Here is a 21116-nt window from a genome sequence, read left to right as displayed (position 1 = left end):
TCAATTTTCAACTTCATATGTGAACAGTCCAGTTTAATTCAAACAAGACAGGAAACAGTGCCTCCTCACTGCAGAGTTCAACAGTTGACTGGTCCAGGAAAGATCCTGAAGCTTATAGCTCCAACCCCTTTGTTCTCATTGCTTATTTACTATAGAATCTCATCTCTGTTATGTGATTTTTCTTGTTTGTAAAGTAGCCTGCACACCTACTGCATTTGACAAATAATAGACATCCCAGACTGAGTATGAACAGAAGTAAAGAGCTGCTATGGAGGGTTGAATTCTCAGCACCATGTGCTGGGAGTCCATGGCATGACCCCTGTTAATGAGTTTTATGTCTAATTCCTCACACTGTTGGCTACATGGAACCTCCAAGTAAGATATAAAATCTGAGTACATTCTCCAAACTTAGCTGATGGGAACGAGAGCAAGACACTGATAAACAGCCTGAAAGAGAACCCCCAGAACCACAGTGAGTTCTGTTCTATTCTCAGCCAGTGATGGCTAGTGGGACCACACCACTACCAGTGTTCAGGTTCTAGCTGACCTTTTTTCTTCCTGCTGGTGCATTCCTTTACTCCGTTATTGCTCATTACCAATGTAGTGCTAAAGAAATGCCTTTACAAAACAAGGATAAACTCCCTGCCCTAAAGAGTTTACAAACTAATACTTGAACATTACTGAATTTTAGTTATTGCTTTTATAAGAGGTTGATTATGGTAAAATTACACATTATTGCTTGTTAGAAAAAAGTAGCCTGAGTTTTTTAGAGTTTCAAGTTTAGGTTGTTAGATATTCCCCAAAACACTTTCTCAAAAACATGTATAATTTCATTAATAATACCGCTTTTGGGTAGGGCAAAGCTGGGCGTAGCAAACTTTTTTCCCCCACCTAACTGTTGACTAGGTTGTGTGCATATTAGAAATGCCTGGCTAGTAGAGCATTCCTATGTAAACCAGTTTCACACAATGGGAAGCAGCATAAAGCCTGAGAAACCACTCTTCATTAAGTGCCCCTAAGCTCCCTGCAGACTTATAACAACAAACACTGTAGCAGTCTCAAGGAAGTCCAAATAAAATATTCTACATGTAGCATGGCTTACTGCTTTATATTCTGGAGAAAGTGTGCCATCTTCTAGAATGTGTATTGGTCATATGATTCTAACTCTTCTGAGGCAACAGTTTTAGAACCAAAACAAAATACTGGCGTGGCAGTGGATTACTTTATGGAAGCTTTTGCTAAAAACTTTGATACCAATAACAGCTCTCTTCCAGTAATGCAGCTATTCTGAAACCAATTACTTCAGCAGGCCCCGCTCATTATGACCTCTAACAAAGGAGTGTACAATATACATATGCCTTTTTATAGTTGGGACTCTATGCAACTATTCTTTGCTATGCAAATGAATACGTCAGAACTCCCAGAGAGAGATGTGGTATAATATGATCCTTATTAAGCCCAGTGATGATCAGGTCCCTGCAAAAATATATGGCTTAATATTAACTCATTGAATACCATATATTATATATCCCTCTTCTAATGAAGGGGCAGTTTGAATAGCCATGATAACGATGCAGTGCCAAAAACTGATTTTATTTTAGGGTGACCTCAGTACAATATTGTTATAGCATGATCCAAAGATCTCAAAGCATGTTAAAAACAATTAAACCTAAGGTTGGAGGGTGGTGTACCCAGAAAACGGAGGCATCAGAGGGTTAAGTAACACACTTTTCTACACACTGAGTAGCACAGACAGAAATTGGCGGAATAGATATTGGGAGTTCTGACTCTGTCTCCTGACTATCCACTAGGCATATTGTTAAACAGCATTTTTTGGCTACAGTTTAATGACCTTGACAGTCTCTTGCTATAAGACCATATTGACACATTGTTCTTGTTTAAGTTTAAAAAGAACTTGTTTAAATTTAAAATTAAAGTCTTGAAGAGAACATCACTGTATCCTATTCAAAAAAGTTAGTACAATACCAGCTTTATACACCAAATGGTCAACTCTGTCGTCACTGACAGCAAGCATACTTTATTTCTTGATTAGGTTTTCATTGAAAGTGGAAGAGAGATTAGTATACACTACACTTGTTTTGTTTTTCTAAATTTATTTTGTCAAGTTTTACTTTAAGGGACCATTTTGGATACAACAGTTAGGCGGTAGAAAGAGACTGTTTAGCTAGATCAACATTTCAGTAGAAATACATATACCAAAGTTGGATTGTCCTTATAACTGAGACTGGAATAGTGTGATTAGATTTAAAGACACTCTCTCATTCAAAATATTTGTAAAAGCATTTCCTTATTTACATTAGTATGATTGTTTACTAACACTTTCAGTTTTAAGAAACGGTACAGAGTGAAATATACATTTACATTCTGTTGGTATTTCCCACAGGTTGGCTAATGAGAGCAGAATAATTGATTTTTACTTTCAGATTCTTGCACTTGTAAACTTTGTTTACAAACACTGCAGGGGGACTTTTCAAAATAAGCTCCCATTGATGTTTTAAAGAAGAAGAAAATTTGGGGCCCAGTGTCTGTTGGCCCTTTGAGTTTCATAAAAGATGAACCTGAGGTTCTGGGCTGAATTTGACCTGATGTTGCCATTTTAAATGTCTCTTCCTAAGCACATTATAATGACCTGAGCCTATTCCCACCAGAATTTTAATAGCACTTTAGAGCAACCAAAGAGAAAACTGCCATTAGGGTATCTGTCTCCAGCCTTATGCAGGGCCCAGAGCATGTTGGCCCAGGGCTCTGGTGGGAGCTGAGTCAGTGCAGTATCAATAAAACTGAGACCCCCCTACCCCCGCCACAAAGGATGTCTGCTGAATGACCCCTCAGCACAGCATCTGCAGAAGTGTGTGTGTGGGGGGGTGAGCTTTCTCCCCTGCTGTGTCTTCCCCTGATTCTCACTGTATAAGGAATGCTCCATTGGATTTTCTTGTAGAAGGTGTTTTGTGGGATTTTTCTGTAACACAGTGAAGAGAAGTGTAGGGAGCAGTAGAGTTTGGGATTGACAACTCTCTGTGGTACTGTCCCCTGGTGACTCACCAGAGTTCTGAGTGGAAATCTATTCAAATATTAATATAGCTGAAAGCTGGACCTCCTTCTGGGTAGCAGCAGAACAATGTGTGCGATCAATGGAGTTGAGAGGCCTTGCCTACTCCTTATACTCTCCCCATTCTTGAGGGGACTGTACACAAGGAACTCTGCTAGAGCTACTAGCTACCATTCTTCTGGTCCCATTGGGTAAATCACTCTGGTCCAGAGTTATATGCTTTGATTCCAGGAGGTCCCAAACACTAGGACATGAGTCACAGGTCTCATTTTTAGTAATTTAAGATGAGATCAAATAGACCATAGACCCTTGCAGGTTCCTTCTGGTGTAATAAAATAACTCCCATCTACTGGTGCAGTTTAATGCTTTGTTTGTGACTGACCTGACAGGAAAAGAGAGGGAAGAGTTGTTTCTCCCAGAATTTTCACTCCCTTCTCCCTAGAACATGTTTTTCCTGAATCTAAAAAAAGCATTTTTGAAATCTTAAATCTTACTAACTTGGAAATACCATCCAGTAATGTTTGCCTACAGCAGTCACGGGGAAGAACTGTTGTTGTTCGAATCCTGCACGTCATTACTAGAGAAGATAGAAGGAAATATTTATCAACTGTTTCAGAAATTTGTTAGCAGAGTAGAACTTTCTGCATCTGTGGCATTTAAGGCTTGTGTACACAGGAAAGTTTTACCACTTATATTGGTTTAATTATATAGATATTGTAAACCATTGTAGTTATAGCTACACAACTCCCCATGTGAATACTATTTCCAAGTATAAGTGTGACTCTTTTCAATGTAGCTTAAAACCCTTCCAAAGTGACATGAGCTAATCCAACACAAAAGCCACTTTTATAACGTGGGGGGATAGACCTGGGTAACTATATTGGTTTAAATTCACTATTTAGCTTATAGTTGTATAACTTTCCTATGTAGACAAGACCATAATATCGGTGTATAAGTTCCCAGACAGTAAGGGATTCCAGTGAGAAATCCTCATGTTTCTTCCTTTGCTGACTTCCTCTATTACTGTTACAATTAATTTTTTTTTAAAACACTACCAAATAACATTTAAAAACTTGGTGCTTGATTTGAGATATATAGAGGAAGATCTCAGGCTTCCTTTGAGTCAGTCATTGCTGTGGTTTTACAGTATACATGAAACTGCTTAAAAGCTCTTCTCCAGATAAGGAATGTAGGTCATGTTACTAGTAATGTGGCATGTAATCCAGCGTGACATTCCTGCTCACCCCTTTAGATGACAGCAAGCTTTATTTTCCTAAACATAATAAGGTGGGAAACCTTTGGGTTTTGATAATACTTGAAGAATGCTAAATTTCTTGTTAACTTCAGTGTGTGTCTGCTGACTTTACTCATCTGCGCTGATTTCTATTATAGGAAAAATGCTTGTCAAAACAACTTTAGAGTGGGGTAAAATGTCCACATGTTAGGGCTCCATGTTTTATTTTTAACTTGAAGTGTTTCCTTGTTTTGTCAATCATTGCACATCTATTAATGCTAGAAAGTGAGAGAGCCCATTCTTAGCAGAGAAAACGGTTGAATAATAAAAGCTTTGTTCTCACTGTTAAATGTCTATTAACTTTTTTAGCCTGAAGAAATATTGATTTTTCTCTCGCTTTCTTTTCAGACGCTGCTTTCTTCCCTGGCCGCTGTGCTGAGATCCTTGCCAAAGGTCAAAGTATTGGGAAGCTTGGAGTCCTTCACCCTGATGTTATCACCAAATTTGAGCTCACCATGCCCTGCTCTGCCCTAGAGATCAATATTGAGCCCTTCTTGTGAATACAAGACTGTTATATCACCTCCAAACATCCACTTCACATGCAACCATGCCCTTTAGTCTCTCTCTGCAGAGAACATCCACTTATACTTCAATGTTCTAATAAACTAGAAAAACACTGTCTGGCTCCATGCGTAAATATGTTCCTTACATTACAATTAGGCTGGCATCTGCAGTGTAAGAATGTGGTAACTAAGGCTAGAATGTGCCATCAATGTGTTTACCTCCCCCTCCCCCCCACAAAAAAAGTTGGGTAAAATCCCAGTGTATTACAAGAGAAATGTAATGGCAAAGCACATGATTAATTTTCAAAATCAGAAATGTTCCACCGACAGAGCTTCATACTGTAACTGATTATGGCTGCATAACAGGAATCTCTTTCTTTTCTTATTGCATGAAATAAGATAATTGATTAGCACAAATGTTGAACGAATGTGAGCAGAACTAAGGAATTGAGCTTTTATTCTGTACGGTTGTCATTTGCTCATCAGTGGTTGGGGGAGGGAAATAAACTTTTTCATGAAAACCAGAGCTATTTTGTAAGCAAGACTTATACAATATCTCCTGCAATGCAGTAAGCAAAACCTTTGATCTCTTATCATTCTAAAGTCAAAGAAAAATCAAAGTTGGAATTATTTCGTGGTAGAAGTAAAGCCTTATCATTTTGAAGCTCCGCACTAACCAAATTGGAGAGAGAAACTTAAAAAAACAAAAAGCAGACTGACCTTTTTGCTTAGAGTCCAAAAATATTGATCAAAGGTTTTATGTGATGGAGGCTATGATGTATGCCTGCAGAACTTGATACATTTCATGCTGCACTTGCATAGCCATAGCAATGGATTTCACAACTCCTGCGCAGCATATGAGAGTGGGCATTGATACAGTTGTTTTGCACCTCCTTACCCAGCCTTGTGCATATGCTGTAATGACTGACCATCTGTGTTACCTTCCTTGTCTTGCCAAACCCTTAAGGCCTCTCAGGGTGGTTGTCATTTGCTCTGATCGCCTGTTGGAACCTCTCAGTATGACACAAGTATTGCTGTTGATGTAGGTCAGTTTTTACAAGGGGGCACAACAGTTTTCTCCTTTATGGCCTCCACTAGCTTGGAAAATGAGCCTGCCCCAAGCTGCAGCATTTCTCCAGATATCCATTCCCACATAGAACATCTGAGTCCATAGACTTCTTGTGTTGCTTTTAAGCAAGCTCTTTACTCATATTCTAATAAACTTGACAGTTGTTCACACTGCATTATAGCCAGTTCTAAAGTTGCCCGTTATGACTGTTACATATCTTGCACCAATACAATATAGCCTGCCAGATCTAGTCCTGTAGGGGAAGGACAGTATAAATGTCAACAGCTGAGTGGTGGTGGACAAGAGTGTTACAAATGCCAACTAAATAATAACAAGGGAGATGTGTAGAAAATGGTGATGGTAAGGTCAACTGTCTTCCAAGATGTATTACTTCAAAGCACCCATGAATGGAACCATTAGATCTTTTTAATGGTAAATCTTTCATTATTCTTAACAGGTGGGCGACTGTATTAATATATTATGAAAAAATGCATTACAGCTACCCATCTGGAAATCCTATTGTCAGTGAGTTACAGTTACCATCAGATGGAAGTTTAGATTTTACTTCTCTGCATGACAAACATGAAATGAGAAGATATTACATACGTAAGGCAACTGACTCTACCGCGCACAGAGAGAGAGAACTGCAGCTTGCAGTTTAAAGTCCCTCAGGGATTATCAAGCCTTTTCAGTTGAAAGGTATATTCTCTGTGATGCCTACACAACTATAACCAGGCAAGCTTTCAGTGTGGGAAACAAGCTTGAACACAGATGGTAAGTATTAAAAAACCCTTTTTATTAGTGGGTCATACGTGGGGATTAGAACCACAATAAGGCAGACTTGCATTTCAGCATAGCACAGGCATACTTCTGTATATTAAATATACTTCCATACACAAGATTTTTGGACGCTGTGTCCCAATTCTCCTTTGAGCTTACCCTCTATTGAATAATGGCCTGGTTAGGTTGTTACTAATCATTGTGCTGCAATGGTCTCTGTGGGAAGGGTTATGGGTCAAGTTTTTTCCCTCTGGCTTTATATCGCCTTGGCATCTGAGTGCCTCACAACCAGTGATGTTATCCAATAATTCCTTGTGACAGAGGAAATGATACTTAAGTTACAGGGAGGGAAACAGAGGCACTAAAGAGCTGCTTTTCAGTGTTTCTGGCTCCCCACAACTGTATCTAACGTCGGTGGGAACTGCAGGTGCTCAGTAACTGGAGGGTTCTAGTAAGTGATTTGCCCAAGGTCGTTTGAGAAGTCTGACATCTGAGAATTGAACCCAGATCTCTTGCAGTTCGTACTGTCCGAACTGCAAGAGTTTATACCTTTCTTGCATCAGCAGTAAGTCTCCAATCCACATACCCAGCTCCCTCTGCAAAAGATACTATATTTACTCTTAGCCACGGCATCCATTGCACTAACATAGCATTCATTGCCAAAGGAAACCACAGTGATGAGGCTTATTGCAGTAGATTATTTTTCTGCTGCCCTTTGCTTAAATACCTCTCTGACACCATTGGAACCCAATAATAAAGTGAAACTTTTGAACTGTTGACTTCTAGAGAGGCTCAAAATTAGTTCGTCTCACTACTGATCCCAAACAATTGTTGCTAGCACAGCCCACTGGTCGTGGATAGCGCCTCCCTTCATTAGCTTTGAGCTCTGGCCATAAGTGGGGGCAAAACGGAGAAATGACTCGGGAGGGAAGGATCTTGAAGATTCTGTATTTTGTACAGGTGAGAGACGAAACGTGCTGAGGGTTGAAGGTACAGACTCGTCTAAAGAGTAGAACTGGTCAAAACATGAGAAATGAAAAAGAATTGTTGATTTTTTTGTTTCTTTTTCCAGATAACTGTTAGCAGGCTGACCCCTTTTATAACACATTTTAGAATTCAGTCAAGCAGCAGTAGTGCCTACGCAGCAAAATGATTAGAGAGCAAAGCTCAGCTTTTTGAGAATGAGATTTTAGTTTTCAGGAGGCCCTTGTCAAGGTTAAGGGGCCAGTGATGGGAACAAAAGAGAAGAGATGATGGGCCTTCTTGCTTCTTAGACAATTCAACCTCCTTGTAACATGGGTTCTGGGAAGGAGTGTCTGAAGAGAAATTGTGAGCCAAAATTAAAGCTGAGTTGTATTAGGAGATCACAGTCTGAGTAATGGAGGATTTACTATTGTCAACTGAGAGGCTTACCAATGGATCACAATATTTTACTGTTACCTTGGATTTCCAAGTATTTAGACCAGTCTACTGTCTCTGGTCTAAGTAAATATCCAAACTCTGGAGAGGAAGATGTTACATTTTATTCCTTCTCAATATATAATCCCCATACTGACCAGTACAGTGCATATTTATTTTTTCTTCTTTTTTTTTATTAACTGGTAAAGAAACAGGCTCTAGCCTTAAGACACTGACAGGATTTGATACTAGTGCTGAGTATGAAAGAGCTAGAAAACTAAAGACAAACCTCTGCACGGAGAAAAGGATAGCAACACTCATCATGTATTCCCATTACTGCTAACATTACTGTAACTACCGTATTCATCAGAATACCTGCACTTAACATTTCATTTTCCTATCAGCTCTCATAATTCAGAGGCTCGGTGGCATTGTTTGCTAGGGTGGTGTCTGTATTTAATGTCTACTTGCAGTGTTTTTCCCTAATCAATTATGACGTCTGACTGACGTGCATTTATTTGTTTTTACAGGTTGAAGTGGGGTTGATGAACTGAGGGGCAGAGCAGGAGGTTGGGATTCCTGGGTCTTATTCCCACTAACCTGATGGATGACCTTTGGAAGATGGCTCAGTTCAACCATCTGTAAAACAAGTATACAACTTACAGCTCTGATGTCTTGTGAGGTTTAATAGTTGAGTTCCTCTGAAATTTGCTCTATACAGTAAGTGGGAGGAACTAGAAGTTATCTGATATATATCCCTCTACCCTAGTCTATGGTTACGATTACTATTTCTATTACAGATTGATGTCTAGATTAAGGCAACATCTCTCCTTGGGCAGTTTCTACTTTTGGACAGATTCCACTGTTGTTTACCGTTTCAATGATTCTTAGCTTTGCCGAGGGGTGCTAAACAAGCACAGCAGGAAATCAGTGAGCCAGGCCCCAGGTTTCTACTTACCTGAGAGACTGCTGTGCACATTACAGAGCTTCTTGTAAGCTGGCAACCTCCAACCTCCACGCGTCACCTGACAGGAATCACCTCAGACTAGTTGTCCTCTGGGAAGGAACACCAATAAGGATGGGTAGGGGAGGAATTGGGGACCATCACAGCCCTGTATGTGGAGTTACAGCCAACATAGCTAAGGCTGTACGGTAGGGTGTGTGTGTGTGTGTGTGTGTACGTACACACACACACAAAGTGTCATTTTATGTGGTTGTTTTCTTCTCACTGTCAAACACAGTATGTGCTAACCCTCTCCCCTCCCCCCACAGAAAATGTAGTTTGACAAAAGTAGAATTAATTGAATTTTTGTGCAAGCAAACTCTGTACATGCAAATCTCCACCGTCTTGTTATTCTCTCTCCCCCTTCTGGTTGTTTTGTGAAGCTCCCTCTAGTGTCTGTATATATTGCATGTCCTAGCTTCCTCCCTATTCAGAGAGCATAAGGCTTAGAACTAGAATGCAGAACAGAAATCTTGGTTCCCTTTCTTCCTTCCTCTTGCCCCCAAATCAGCAAGGGACTAGAATCGCCGTACCAAAAGAGGTGAGAAGGTTGCTAATTTTGGCATATAGGTGGTAGAGAGAGTGGGAGGTTTGGGTCCATAAAGTGAGTTTACCCTAGGGCAGGAGTTCTCAAACTGCAGGACGTAACCTCATTTTAATGGGGTTTCCGAGGCTGGCTTAGACTTGCTAGGGCCCAGGGCCGCAGCCTGAGCCCTACTGCCCAGGGCTGAAGCCAAAGCCTGAGGGCTTCAGCTCTGAGTGGCAGGGCTCAGGTTATCTGGGACTGAAGCCCTTGGGCTTCGGCTTTGCCCCTCCAACCCCACCCAGGGTGATGGGGCTCGGTGGGCTCAGGCTTCTGTCCCCCCTCCTGGGTCATGTAGCAATTTTTATTGTCAGAAGGGGGTCGCGATGCAATGAAGTTTGAGAACTCCTGCTCTAGGGAACTGACAACAGTAAAGTAAAAAGTGACAGCTAGTCAAACTCATGTAGTAGTTAGAACAGAGGGAACCATCATGCTGGACCAGACCAAAGTATAGGGTGGGAGGAAACCTTTTCATAATGCCAGCTAGTCACCTTATGCCAAGATCTATTGGGATTTCTAACCCATCTCCTAGCCTACCGTCACCACAGAGGCCAGATTCTAGGGAGAAGTGGAGAAGGGAGGGAAAATACTGGGAGAAACAACTCTTCCCTCTCTTTTCCTGTCAGGTGTAGTTACACTATTAAATGTATATCAGAGATGAAAAACTGACACGTCAACTGAAAGCGAACTTCCTACTGTGTAAAATCCATTTACCATAATTGCTGAAATGGTGCACAGGGAGAGAGTGCTCTCTGGTAGCATGGATAGAACCTTTACACATCAACACCTTAAACTGAACCTGGAAAAAACAGACGACCGCATACGCCATACGCAGACCACCCCTTAGTTGCAGCCAGCTGGTTTTTGCACTAGCTGAAATTTCTGAATAGGCCTCAGAGATAGCTCAGAGGCATTTCCAGTAATCCAAATACATTAAAAGTCATTTGTAGTTACCAATATTACTTAAAAATCCAGGAGCAGTTGACTCCCAGATGGAAAATCAATAACTGGGAGATCTAGCTCCATCATCTCTGATAAATAACTCATCCTTTTTTAAATCTTGGTGACTCCTTCTCTTAATATGATAAATTCTGCGATTTATGGAACTTCACCTTGTAATTGCATATGCCCATTTAAAATCCGTGTGGCAACCCAGTGACTGTACAGAGCTACTTGAGGCAGTCATTACAAGCAATAGGAGTTCTAGTGCTCCCCTTCCTTATAAACCCCTGGATGTCTGATTGGTGCCCTCACATTTGTGATGTCACACAGGATGACAGCCACCACAAATATTTTGAAAATAACTTAGTAATCTTTAGCTGGCTGGGCAAGAATGACTGGCCACACTGGCACTACTTGTATAATCAAAGAAGCCAGCCTGTTATCTAAGCCTATGAGAGAACGCAGCTAAGAGAGAATTATTTTGGGACACGTTGTTGATGTAAAAATTGTACATACACACATTATATATGTATATATACACATTATATATAATCTATGCACCAAACATAGAAACCTAACTTCCCCAAAATGAAGCTAGCATCGCTACAATTCTGGGTTCTCTGACTAGTGATCCCTTTATCGATACATTTGTGCAGAAGAATGGGCACAGTGAGGCAAGGAAAACATCATGTATATGCACACACATGTCTACACTGCAATGGCACAGCTGCAGCTCTGCTGCCCTAGTGCTGTATTGTAGACACTTCCTACGATGACAGAAAACTATCCTGGGTGTTGGTAGCAAGGGTGATGGAAGAATTCTAGACGGAGGGGTTAGATCACCTTAACTAGATCACTCAGCGGTATGAATTATTCACACTTCTGAGTGCTGCAGCTAGGGCAATCTAAATTTTAAATGTAGATTAGAGCTCCGAGGAAGCTAAGACATAGTTGGTGCTATTGTTATGAGCTAGGTTACACCTTAGTATGGGTTGAGTTAAAACTTCAATGAGACTGATGGGTAGGAACGCACCCGTCAATTAAGATAGTTGTAAGACCCATTTAAGGGGCTGACACCTAAAATAAGGCCTAATAGACTCTGCCAAGAAACTACCATCATTTGGGCTAAGGGTTTGACTGGGGATTGTGACCAGGAGTGGGGGGGGGGGGGGGAGAGAGAAGCACAGGCAAAAAGCAAGAAAGCCAATCAGGAGCCTGTGAGCACAGTGACCCTGGGAAAATCTAGAGCGAGAGCTTTTGGGTCTGTTGGCTAAAGAGGCTTGGAGCTGTAAGCTAAGAACCTGTTCCTTTTGTTCTTGGTTCCTCCTGCATTTGGAGAAGGTGGACTTTGTATATTCCTTGTAAATAAGATTGTATCAAATAGAATACCAGACTCTATCAATTTCTACTTCCAACTGGAGCATCCAAAATTTTACTAACTCAGGGATTGGCAACATTTGGCACGCAGCTCGCCAGAATAAGCACCCTGGTGAGCCGGGCCGGTTTGTTTACCTGCCGCGTCCGCAGGTTCAGCCGATCGCGGCTCCCGCTGGCCACGGTTCGCAGCTCCAGGCCAATGGGGGTGGCAGGAAGCAGCAGCCAGCACATCTCTCAGCCCGCGCCACTTCCCTCAGCCCTCATTGGCCTGGAGCGGAGAACCACGGCCAGTGGGAGCCGCGATTGGCCAAACTTGCGGACGCAGCAGGTAAATAAACCGGCCCAGCCCGCCAGAGTGCTTACCCTGGCGAGCCGCGTGCCAAAGGTTGCCGATCCCTGGACTAGCTACTCTGGTTGAAGAGCGGCAACACCATCTTTGGCGAGATTACCAGCAAGCAACAAAGCCACGTAGCACCATCGACAGAAGTAGTGTTTGCAGAGTGAACATTTGTTGAGCAAGAACTGGACCTTCTACGTAAGTCACCAAACAGTTATTAGACAATTTTTTTTCCATCACAGACAACCAAATGTGGATCTGAATCAGTGACACAAGGTATTAAACTCAGGTATGTCTTAGGTCTGCCTGTGTTAGGAATCCTCTCCCACCTCTAATGCCTGATATCCAATCACAGAGAAATAGCTGCATACTGACTACAGGGGGAGGTTCTAAAGAAGGCCTCACTTCACAGTAGATCACATACATTGCAGCAAGCCATGTGAAGTCATAACAGTGACCATGTGTGTTAAACTGAGCAGTAGAGGGAGGGCTGGGAGGGTGCAGGATCCTTTCCAAAATTATTTTTAAATACAGAAATGAGAAGGGTTTTTTTACTATTTTGACCCAATCCTTTAAAAAAACAAAAATTTAGTACTTGGACTAATGGTTGCAATGTCTTACCAAGACACTGGAAAATCAGTACCACATAACAGAGGCAGAATGTTTTCACCTGACTGTGCCCAACAGCTGCGCAGGAGAAGAGCACACGTAGCTTGAGGAAGAGAAGGGATTTACTCAAGGCTATTTGGAACCCTATTATGGACTTTTTAGGTAACACAGTTTATTGATCATGAGACATTTTTTTGATTATTGCCACCATGTTCTTGACTATAAATTCGCACTAACCTCATGCTGTTTTACACATGAGGGCTCATGCAGAGTTGATCGTGACTTGATACCACAAATGTAGAAGTGTTAAACCTCAATTATGCTAGGTTCTAAGTGGCATTTCAGATTGTTAGCTAGCTGTTTAATAAAAATAACCATACCTTTTTTCCAAATCTATACTGGTTATGCAGAGGGATTTTTCTATTCTCTAATGTTTAGGGCCACTATTAATCACTGCTTCTCCCGTAATTAAAGGTTTGTACACAGAATTAAAAAAAAAATTTAATTTCCCGGGGATAGCATATTTATGCTGTTTGGTAGGCTTTTACAATTCTCCTTCCAATCTTTATTAACACCTTGGTGGGATAGTTGTACCTACAGACCATCGACATTCGTGACCATAACATGTCTACCATGGGAGTTTACAGGTTTACTGCAGATGGAGGTGGCAATGGATCGCACAGGTAATGGATGTTTCAAACTTCAAGCCATTCCCCTTCTATATCAACCAATTTCAAAGATTAATAAAGATGTGACAAGCTACAAAGTAAATAAAACCCACCAGCTTTTGGAAATAAATTTATTTTAAAGTTTGAAGCAAACCAGGTAAGAATTCTGGAAGAGAACAGTTTGTAGAGGTTGCATAAGTCACATGCAACTGAATGTTACAAAAAATAGAAATGTGCACATACTCTTATAATATACATCTAAGCTTGGATTTATAAAGTTTGGTAGCATAGAATAGCCACAGTTCAGAAAAACAATATTTTAACTAAAATTGTATGAAAGACCCAGCTAAACTTAAGCCACTTTTTGAGTCTAGTTGACTTAGTGTTATGAGTTAAGGAATCTTCCACTTATTGTACCTCTTTTCTGCTTTAGTCCCTTTCACTATGACATGAAATAACACCTCTACAGGGCTTCAGATCATTTGCCTTCATGCAGCCCTATATTATAGAACACCTTTATTAGAAGCTGTTTTAAAGTATTTCTTGTGGTGTAGTGGTAAAGTGCAGCTTAATTTAGCTACAGTCTTCTATACATTTCAGTACTGAAGTGTTCATATTTACTAAACGGCTATTAAATTTTGGGTAGGCTGTGTGTGTGTACTTAGCGCTATATCTGAAATGTCAGTTTGTATCTCGTAGTCTCCTGGAGTGGTTGCTAACTTTTTCTAAAAGCAAGCATCTCTTCCAAATCTACTCAGTGGCGAGTAGGGCAAAGCCATACTGTCTGAATACATGAATCTAAAACTAGCCAACACTGGCAAGTCACCCCATTTAACGTTGCTCACAAATTAAACATTCATTTTACAGCGGAAGATGGTAGCTTTTGTAATGGCCTAGAAGCTCAAACCTACACAAATTTAAAAAAAGCAGTGGCCAATAGGAAAGAGTGATGGCTCTACTTCTTATAAATTATCTAAGAAAAAGGCCCTCAGGCCATGCTTTCAGCTATAAATGAAGCAGTATAATATGTAGATTGGCACATTCATAATATGGCAGGGGGGGAGTGTAGGAGGAGTCACGGTCTAGCAGTATTATCCATTCAGTGTTGTTGTTTTTTTAATTGAACCACACTCACAGCTGAACTTCTAGCAGCTTATTGGTGCAATTGCTAATGCTTTTTAGTGGCCTGGAAGTCACAGCGGCAGTAGCCACCCTTAACTATTAATGGTCACGAACACGACTATTTTTGTGTACTAATGCAAGATGCATAGAAGACAAATCATAGTGGAGCTTATTAGCACCAGAAAATTATGGCCATTGTATCAGTGTATTTTATGGTCACTTGACTATTAATACTCAGCACTTTCCATAATACACTTCAAACACTAATTAGTCCTCACAACATCCCTGTGAGGTAGGCAGAAATTATTCTTGCACTTTTAGGGATGGGGGAGCTGAGGCAAGGTGGATAAGTGGCTTTACCAAGAGGGAATCCATGTCAGCTGGGATATTGATTCAGGAGCACGTGGCTCCCTGTTGTGTGCTCACTTCCCTAGTTGAAGCATAGCCAAGCAGAATTTTCAGTAATACTTCAGTCAGATTTTTGGCATGAAACATAAAAGAAAAAAGTTAGTTTTCTGAAGAATTCCGATAGGTAAAACAAGTCTGAACAAGGAAAGCTGTCTGTGTACTGAGAAGACAGATTACATCAAGTAGCAAGAACAAAAAATGTCATAAAATTTCAACATTTAACAATTAAGAGCAGTCACAAGGGAAACACACAGAGGTAACCTTATCTAGGTTTATGGTTTCTGTGCATGTTTAGTTCCCAAGGGCATCTATTCAGAGAGCTTGACATCTTCATCAGCAGGACACTTCCACTGAATCCATGCCAGTTTTAAAGCACAGCGTCATGGCAGCATCAGGCCCTACGGCATTTCAAGCCATTCTCATTTTGTTTTTGGCTAACCACCCACTTAGCCAGGCTTACCTCTTTCTGATCACTTCTAATTTCCTGCTACCTTCCCTCTGGATTTGCCCCCCTCAGCAACTTCTTCCTTTGGCTGCCCAATTACCCGGGAGACCACAATATTGAGCATTGATAGGCTGAAGAGTGGAGCTTTAATACTAGGTTGGCAGCTTCTTCCCCACATGAGGCCGCCTCAACCGTGCTGCCCACACATGCACACTTTTTTATTCTTAGTAGTAGTATTTACACTAACCCCAATTCCTGACCACTGTGGAGCTTGTTCTGGCCCTGCAGCAGAATTGCTCTCTTGCATCTGCTACGCCCTACATGGCGTGCATAAAACAGAATCCCTTACTTGAAGTGTGGGAGACCATCAGGGATTGCAGGATGCAGTGAGGGAAACCTATCATATCTCCAACCGTGTGAGCATCACCTTTGTGATGTTTCCAAAACAGAGGAGTGAAGTACTGAGGCTGAACCCTTAGTGCCACAACACTGACACTGTAGCACATGCTAACTTTTTGGAAAGTAAACAAAAGCCATACAAACAGGAGTTCTTGGTTTTGTACTCATCATACTAACCACGTGGATCACAGATCTGTAGCTGTGGGTACATACTAGCCAGTAATTTCTAATCTTAAATTATTTACATTCAGTGATTCCCTGGGATATTCAATAGGAGGTATTTTAGGCCAGTGCAGAAAGGCACAACACACTTTTTGGTCAAGTCTTTTCCTTTGTGAAAATTTTTTGCATCTCTAACATAGTTTTGCCATAAACTATTTCTAACAATGCATCGCACTCATATTAACCCTAATAAGTCATGCACTAATGGCACAAGCACAGTAGCACTGAAGCCAACAGAAGAATATGTTATAAATTTGTAGGGCACTTCTATTTCCAGTCGTCGTCTGGCTTCTAGATTGTTGACAGAAACCTGGTACCTAGAACACAACACACGGAGGGCCATGCCTTTGATGAAATAACGTGTGACCAAAAGAATAAAAACACCTACTAAGAACTTTGCCAGCACCACCATCATCATCTCACTGATTGGAGGAAGGTTGAGGTGAAGACTTTCGTTGGGATAGTTTGGTGCTGCATATAGGTTATTTAACCAGAATCCTATTGTTGCTCCAGCTCCTGCTCCAAGGACAGTTGTTGTGTCTGCTCGAGTAGGGCTGTAATCCTCTAGTTTGGGATAGTTGTAACATAGGAGAAGGGGCACGACTATGGAAAGTATAGGGCAGAATGGACTAGTTAACATCAAGTGGTCTATGATATCCCATGCAGGATATGTGAGTGCAATTAATGCAGCTGAAATCAGAGTTCCACCAATCACATCCTGTAAACATGGGAATTAAAAAAAAAAAAAAAAAAAACTTGTTAAAACATGGAAGTATAATCAGGTTATCAGACTATCAAACCAATTTTTCAGTTCAAAAGTCGGGAGTAAATTAGGAAGATGCAGTCTTTACATTTAAATTTATCTTTTTTTATTATTTAAATGTATACTCTAAGATTGAACACATTATGGTTTTTTCCCCCCACAAATACAGTTAACTATGAAGTAAAGCATTAATGTAGTGAGAAACAATAGGAACATTAATAGCAACAAGTATCTTATTTTTTCAAATGAATATGTATCCTGTCCTTCCTCCTCCTCCTCCCCACACTCCAGTGCACTAATAATGAATTACTTGCCAAAGAGAGAGGTGTCAGAATGTTCAGCTAAAAATATGATCCGAGTGGTTGCAATTCCCTCAGTGCTTCATAAGACTTTATATAGCAAAACAGACCTTTTCTCCTGGCCACATAAAGATTCTACCTACCCAAATTCCCTCTGCAGTGTCAGTTGGCTAGTGTTTTTCACTTATTGCCCAATGATAAACTGCGGCATTTCAGTAATGGCTGAAGTCAAAACTGACTTCCAAATTCATACCCTAAGTACTGAGCTTGCTGTCTTAACCTGCCATCCTATATGTTTTTAATAGACATTTCTGGTCTCCGCTGCGTAACAGGCCCCAGTCTTAACTTCTGACAGTCAGCAATTATTTTCTGAGTTTACTTTCCATTAATTACTATTTTTCAGTTACTCCATGATTTAACAACATTGCAACATTTAAGACATTGACATAACCCTGCAAAAGCCCATTGATTTGTACACTACTTTTTAAACAAGGGAGGTAGGAGAAGCGCTGTACAGGGCCAATCTACTCAGTGGGCAGAGCTTTGTGGGCCCTACATTCTAGAAAACTGCTACAGGTGATCAGGATGAACCAGGTTGGCCACATTCAGTGCACATTTCAAGCCCTATATGTTTTCCTACAATACTGAAGTGACAGTAAATCAAAGAAACCTTTCCCTGAGCAAAGGAATGTATTGGCTAAAACAGTGTCCTTCTTTCAGGCTCAATTCATTGTTAAACTTAGTGTTTTGTAGCCAGAGTCTAGATCCTATGCTGATGAGTGGAAGTATAAACACAGATTAGCTACATAGATTTATGACAGACAAAACAAAATATATAAGAAGGATCGGGGCCAATGTATTACCGCTATAACAAGAGTTCTTATGCATTGTTATTGCCTAAAGGAGCCTGTGCCCAGCCAAACTAGAGAAATGCATCATTTAAATATTTTACATTGTCTTATATCTCTGTAGTTGTTTCCCTGAGTAGGATAAGCAAGATTTTACCCCTTGTACACTTGTTTTTTGAGGGCCAGTTAACTTCTGATAATTAATTAAATGGGAGAAACTATTTGTATGATTTAGTTTCAGGGTCTCTATTAAAACAAGTTTAAACAGCAGATTTCTATTAATGCAAACCTTTCCCCACCCATAATCCCAAAGCTAATTTCATTCCATGGCAACAGGATTATGATTTCTTCGTTTGCATAAGCAGGAGAAAGGTTATATGGTTCCTTTAACAAAAGAAACTTTATATTATTAAAGTTGAGGGAGGAAACAACTGCATAGATATGAGATAATGTAAAATATTTAAATGATGCATTTCTCTAGTTTGGCTGGGCACAGACTCCTTTAGGCAATAACAATGCATAAGAACTCTTGTTATAGCAGTAATTGAAGTCTGGATTGTTAGTTAATTGCCTGAGGCAAGACCATAGAGGTTAAAGTCTAATTTATTAACTGAAATAAATAAGCTGCTTTGAGGACTTTTATAAAGCTGTTGTCAACAATGATACTGGGAAAGGAGACACATGCTACCCTGTGACAAATGCTCTCACTGAAGTTTTGCAGCCTGCTGCAGATAGGGAGGTCAAAAGCAATACAGAGACTGTTTTCCTCACGAACATAGTTCTAGTATCATTATCTAGCTGAAGAACCTGCATAAATAGCAGACTCAGTGTGATATTGCAAAAGCTCTACTCAAGTAAATACAAAAAATTCCCTTGTTTCACAAGATCATAACTTTCTGAAAAGTTCTTTACAATTGACAATTTCTATGCTTGGTCATTGCCCATACGTGAATTGTTTTTGAGCAAACTCCATTTAGAGTAATCAAGGCTGGATTTTTATTTTTATTTTTCAGAAATATTTTGTGACAAGCACGTAACTCAAAAATGGGTGAATGTTAGATGCTGAGAATTTTCATGTGCTAGGTTCCAAGCAAATTTGAAATTAAAAAAAAAAAAAAGTAATTCAAAGAATCATTTTTGCATATGATCAGTACAAGTTTCCATTAAGGTTAGCATTACAATTACAAGAGAATGATGTAAATACATAATATTGCTTACCAAGATACAACTTGGTACTGCTGTTTTACTATCAAGGATCCACAGTTCCATAAGTGTAAACTGTTCTTAATAAAGGGATTATTAACACTTAATATGCTAAGGCTCTACTTGATCTAGCAAAGAAGGTCCTGGCCTGGGAATCAAGAGGCCTGGGTTATATACTCATGCTCTGACTTGCTGTGTGATTTTCCTCAATATCACTTCACGTCTTCATGCCTCTTTTTCCCCTCCCATCCTTTGTCTGTCTTGGGTATATAGGATGTAAGCTGTTTGGGGCAGGGACTGTCTCTCATGTTTGTAAAGTACCTAGCACAATGTGGCCCCAATTTCTGTTACTCAAAATATAGAATCTGATACTGAAATCCTAGCGTTGTCTACTCTTGTAATTTTAGTCATCAGTCTTGCGACATTTAATGTGTTTCTAAAAGCTCCAGCTCCTGGAGTCTTAGGATTATTTTAGAATCTCAGTTTTTGTTTAAAAAAAACAAGTGTTTTGGGGGCGGGGGAAAGCTTGGAAAAACCAGAAAGCAAATAAAAAGAATCCAACATTTACTTAAAAAAAAAAACAACCTCATGACTTTTAAGCCAATCATGATTTTGGGGGCATGACATATGATTTTTATTTTTTTTAAATACTTGGGCTTGGCAATACTGAAGCAACCATAAGTAACCATTCAGTAAATTCAATGTTGTTTTTAAATAGTTGTAGTTTAATGAGTAGCTAAAAAGAGAATCAAGCATCAAAAGCAAACCCGAATTCCACTTCACTTCAGGGGCTTGCATCTCACTCCCTGTCCTCAAGTGAATTACATGAAGTTCATGATGATGATCACTTATTGCTGTCAAACCTCCAAAACTGAATGTACGTGAACACAAGTAAGTGGAGAGAAAATCACCAGAGGATCCATTAAATAACAAATGGAGATATCCTATCTCCTAGAACTGGAAGGGACCCCAAAAGGTCATTGAATCCAGCCTCCTGCCTTTACTAGCAGGACTAAGTACTGATTTTGCCCCAGATCCCTAAGTGGCCCTCTCAAGAATTGAACTCACAACCCTGGGTTTAGCAGGCCAACGCGCAAACCACTGAACTATCCATCTCTTTCTCTCTCCCTCCCTCCCAGAGCCTAACAGATCCTTTTATTAAACAACAACAATAATAAAACCAAGTTAGGCATGATCTATAGGTCTGAGTAAGTCTAGCTTGCCCAGGCTCAGAGAGTCTCAGTAGTGTCTGCACAGGGAATGATTAGTCACAGTACTTGTCTGGTAAACATGCAATGACTTTCTGCATGGTGGTAAACACACCTCTTTCTGAGCCATTCAGTCCCATTAAGGGTGCAAGTCTCTGCTCTAAAGCTGGTGCTATGGACTGCTATTAAAAGGTGGTTGATAAACTCAGCAATATTGCCTGATGTTGCATTGGCTAATTAACCAAACTCATAAACTGTTAATCAAGAGAATATTATTTACTCATTTGGAACATGGGGTTATTTCAGACACAGCTTTCCTACTCAGATAAACTATGTGTGCACCAACTGCAATCTACATAGTGGTGCAAGCCTAATCTGAACAATAGATGCATGGGAGAGGGGAAGGACCTAATGTGGTATTGACTTTGGCAGCATTCATGCCATACAAAAATCTGTAAAACATTTGCAGTGAATAAACTTCCCTTCCCTCCATCCCCCACCAAAAAGAGAGGCTATGATGTGGCTTTAAAGGATGGCTATAGAAATCTTAATTCTCCTTCATCTTT

The 21116-nt window shown here is 40.3% G+C and overlaps 2 protein-coding genes across 4 annotated transcripts in view; one reads left to right on the top strand and one right to left on the bottom strand.

Moving 5' to 3' along the window:
• Positions 1-5393, top strand: part of FARSB (phenylalanyl-tRNA synthetase subunit beta) — a 52530-nt gene extending 47137 nt beyond the window's left edge. For all 3 annotated transcript variants that reach the window (XM_034781920.1, XM_034781918.1, XM_034781919.1), the window contains one exon: positions 4713-5393. In XM_034781920.1, coding sequence (XP_034637811.1) covers positions 4713-4864 — 152 coding nt within the window. In that variant the 3' untranslated portion in view covers positions 4865-5393. The remainder of the gene's footprint in view (positions 1-4712) is intronic.
• Positions 5394-13780: 8387 nt separating this feature from the next.
• SGPP2 (sphingosine-1-phosphate phosphatase 2) overlaps positions 13781-21116 on the bottom strand; it is a 70252-nt gene continuing 62916 nt past the window's right edge. The window contains exon 5 of the mRNA XM_034782542.1: positions 13781-16947. Within this exon, the coding sequence (XP_034638433.1) occupies positions 16405-16947 (543 nt within the window). The 3' untranslated portion in view covers positions 13781-16404. The remainder of the gene's footprint in view (positions 16948-21116) is intronic.

The sequence above is a fragment of the Trachemys scripta genome, chromosome 9 (assembly GCF_013100865.1).
Source record: "Trachemys scripta elegans isolate TJP31775 chromosome 9, CAS_Tse_1.0, whole genome shotgun sequence".
Lineage (NCBI taxonomy): Eukaryota > Metazoa > Chordata > Testudines > Emydidae > Trachemys > Trachemys scripta.
Note: the sequence above shows the minus strand (reverse complement) of the source record. Positions and strands in the feature narration are given on the sequence as shown.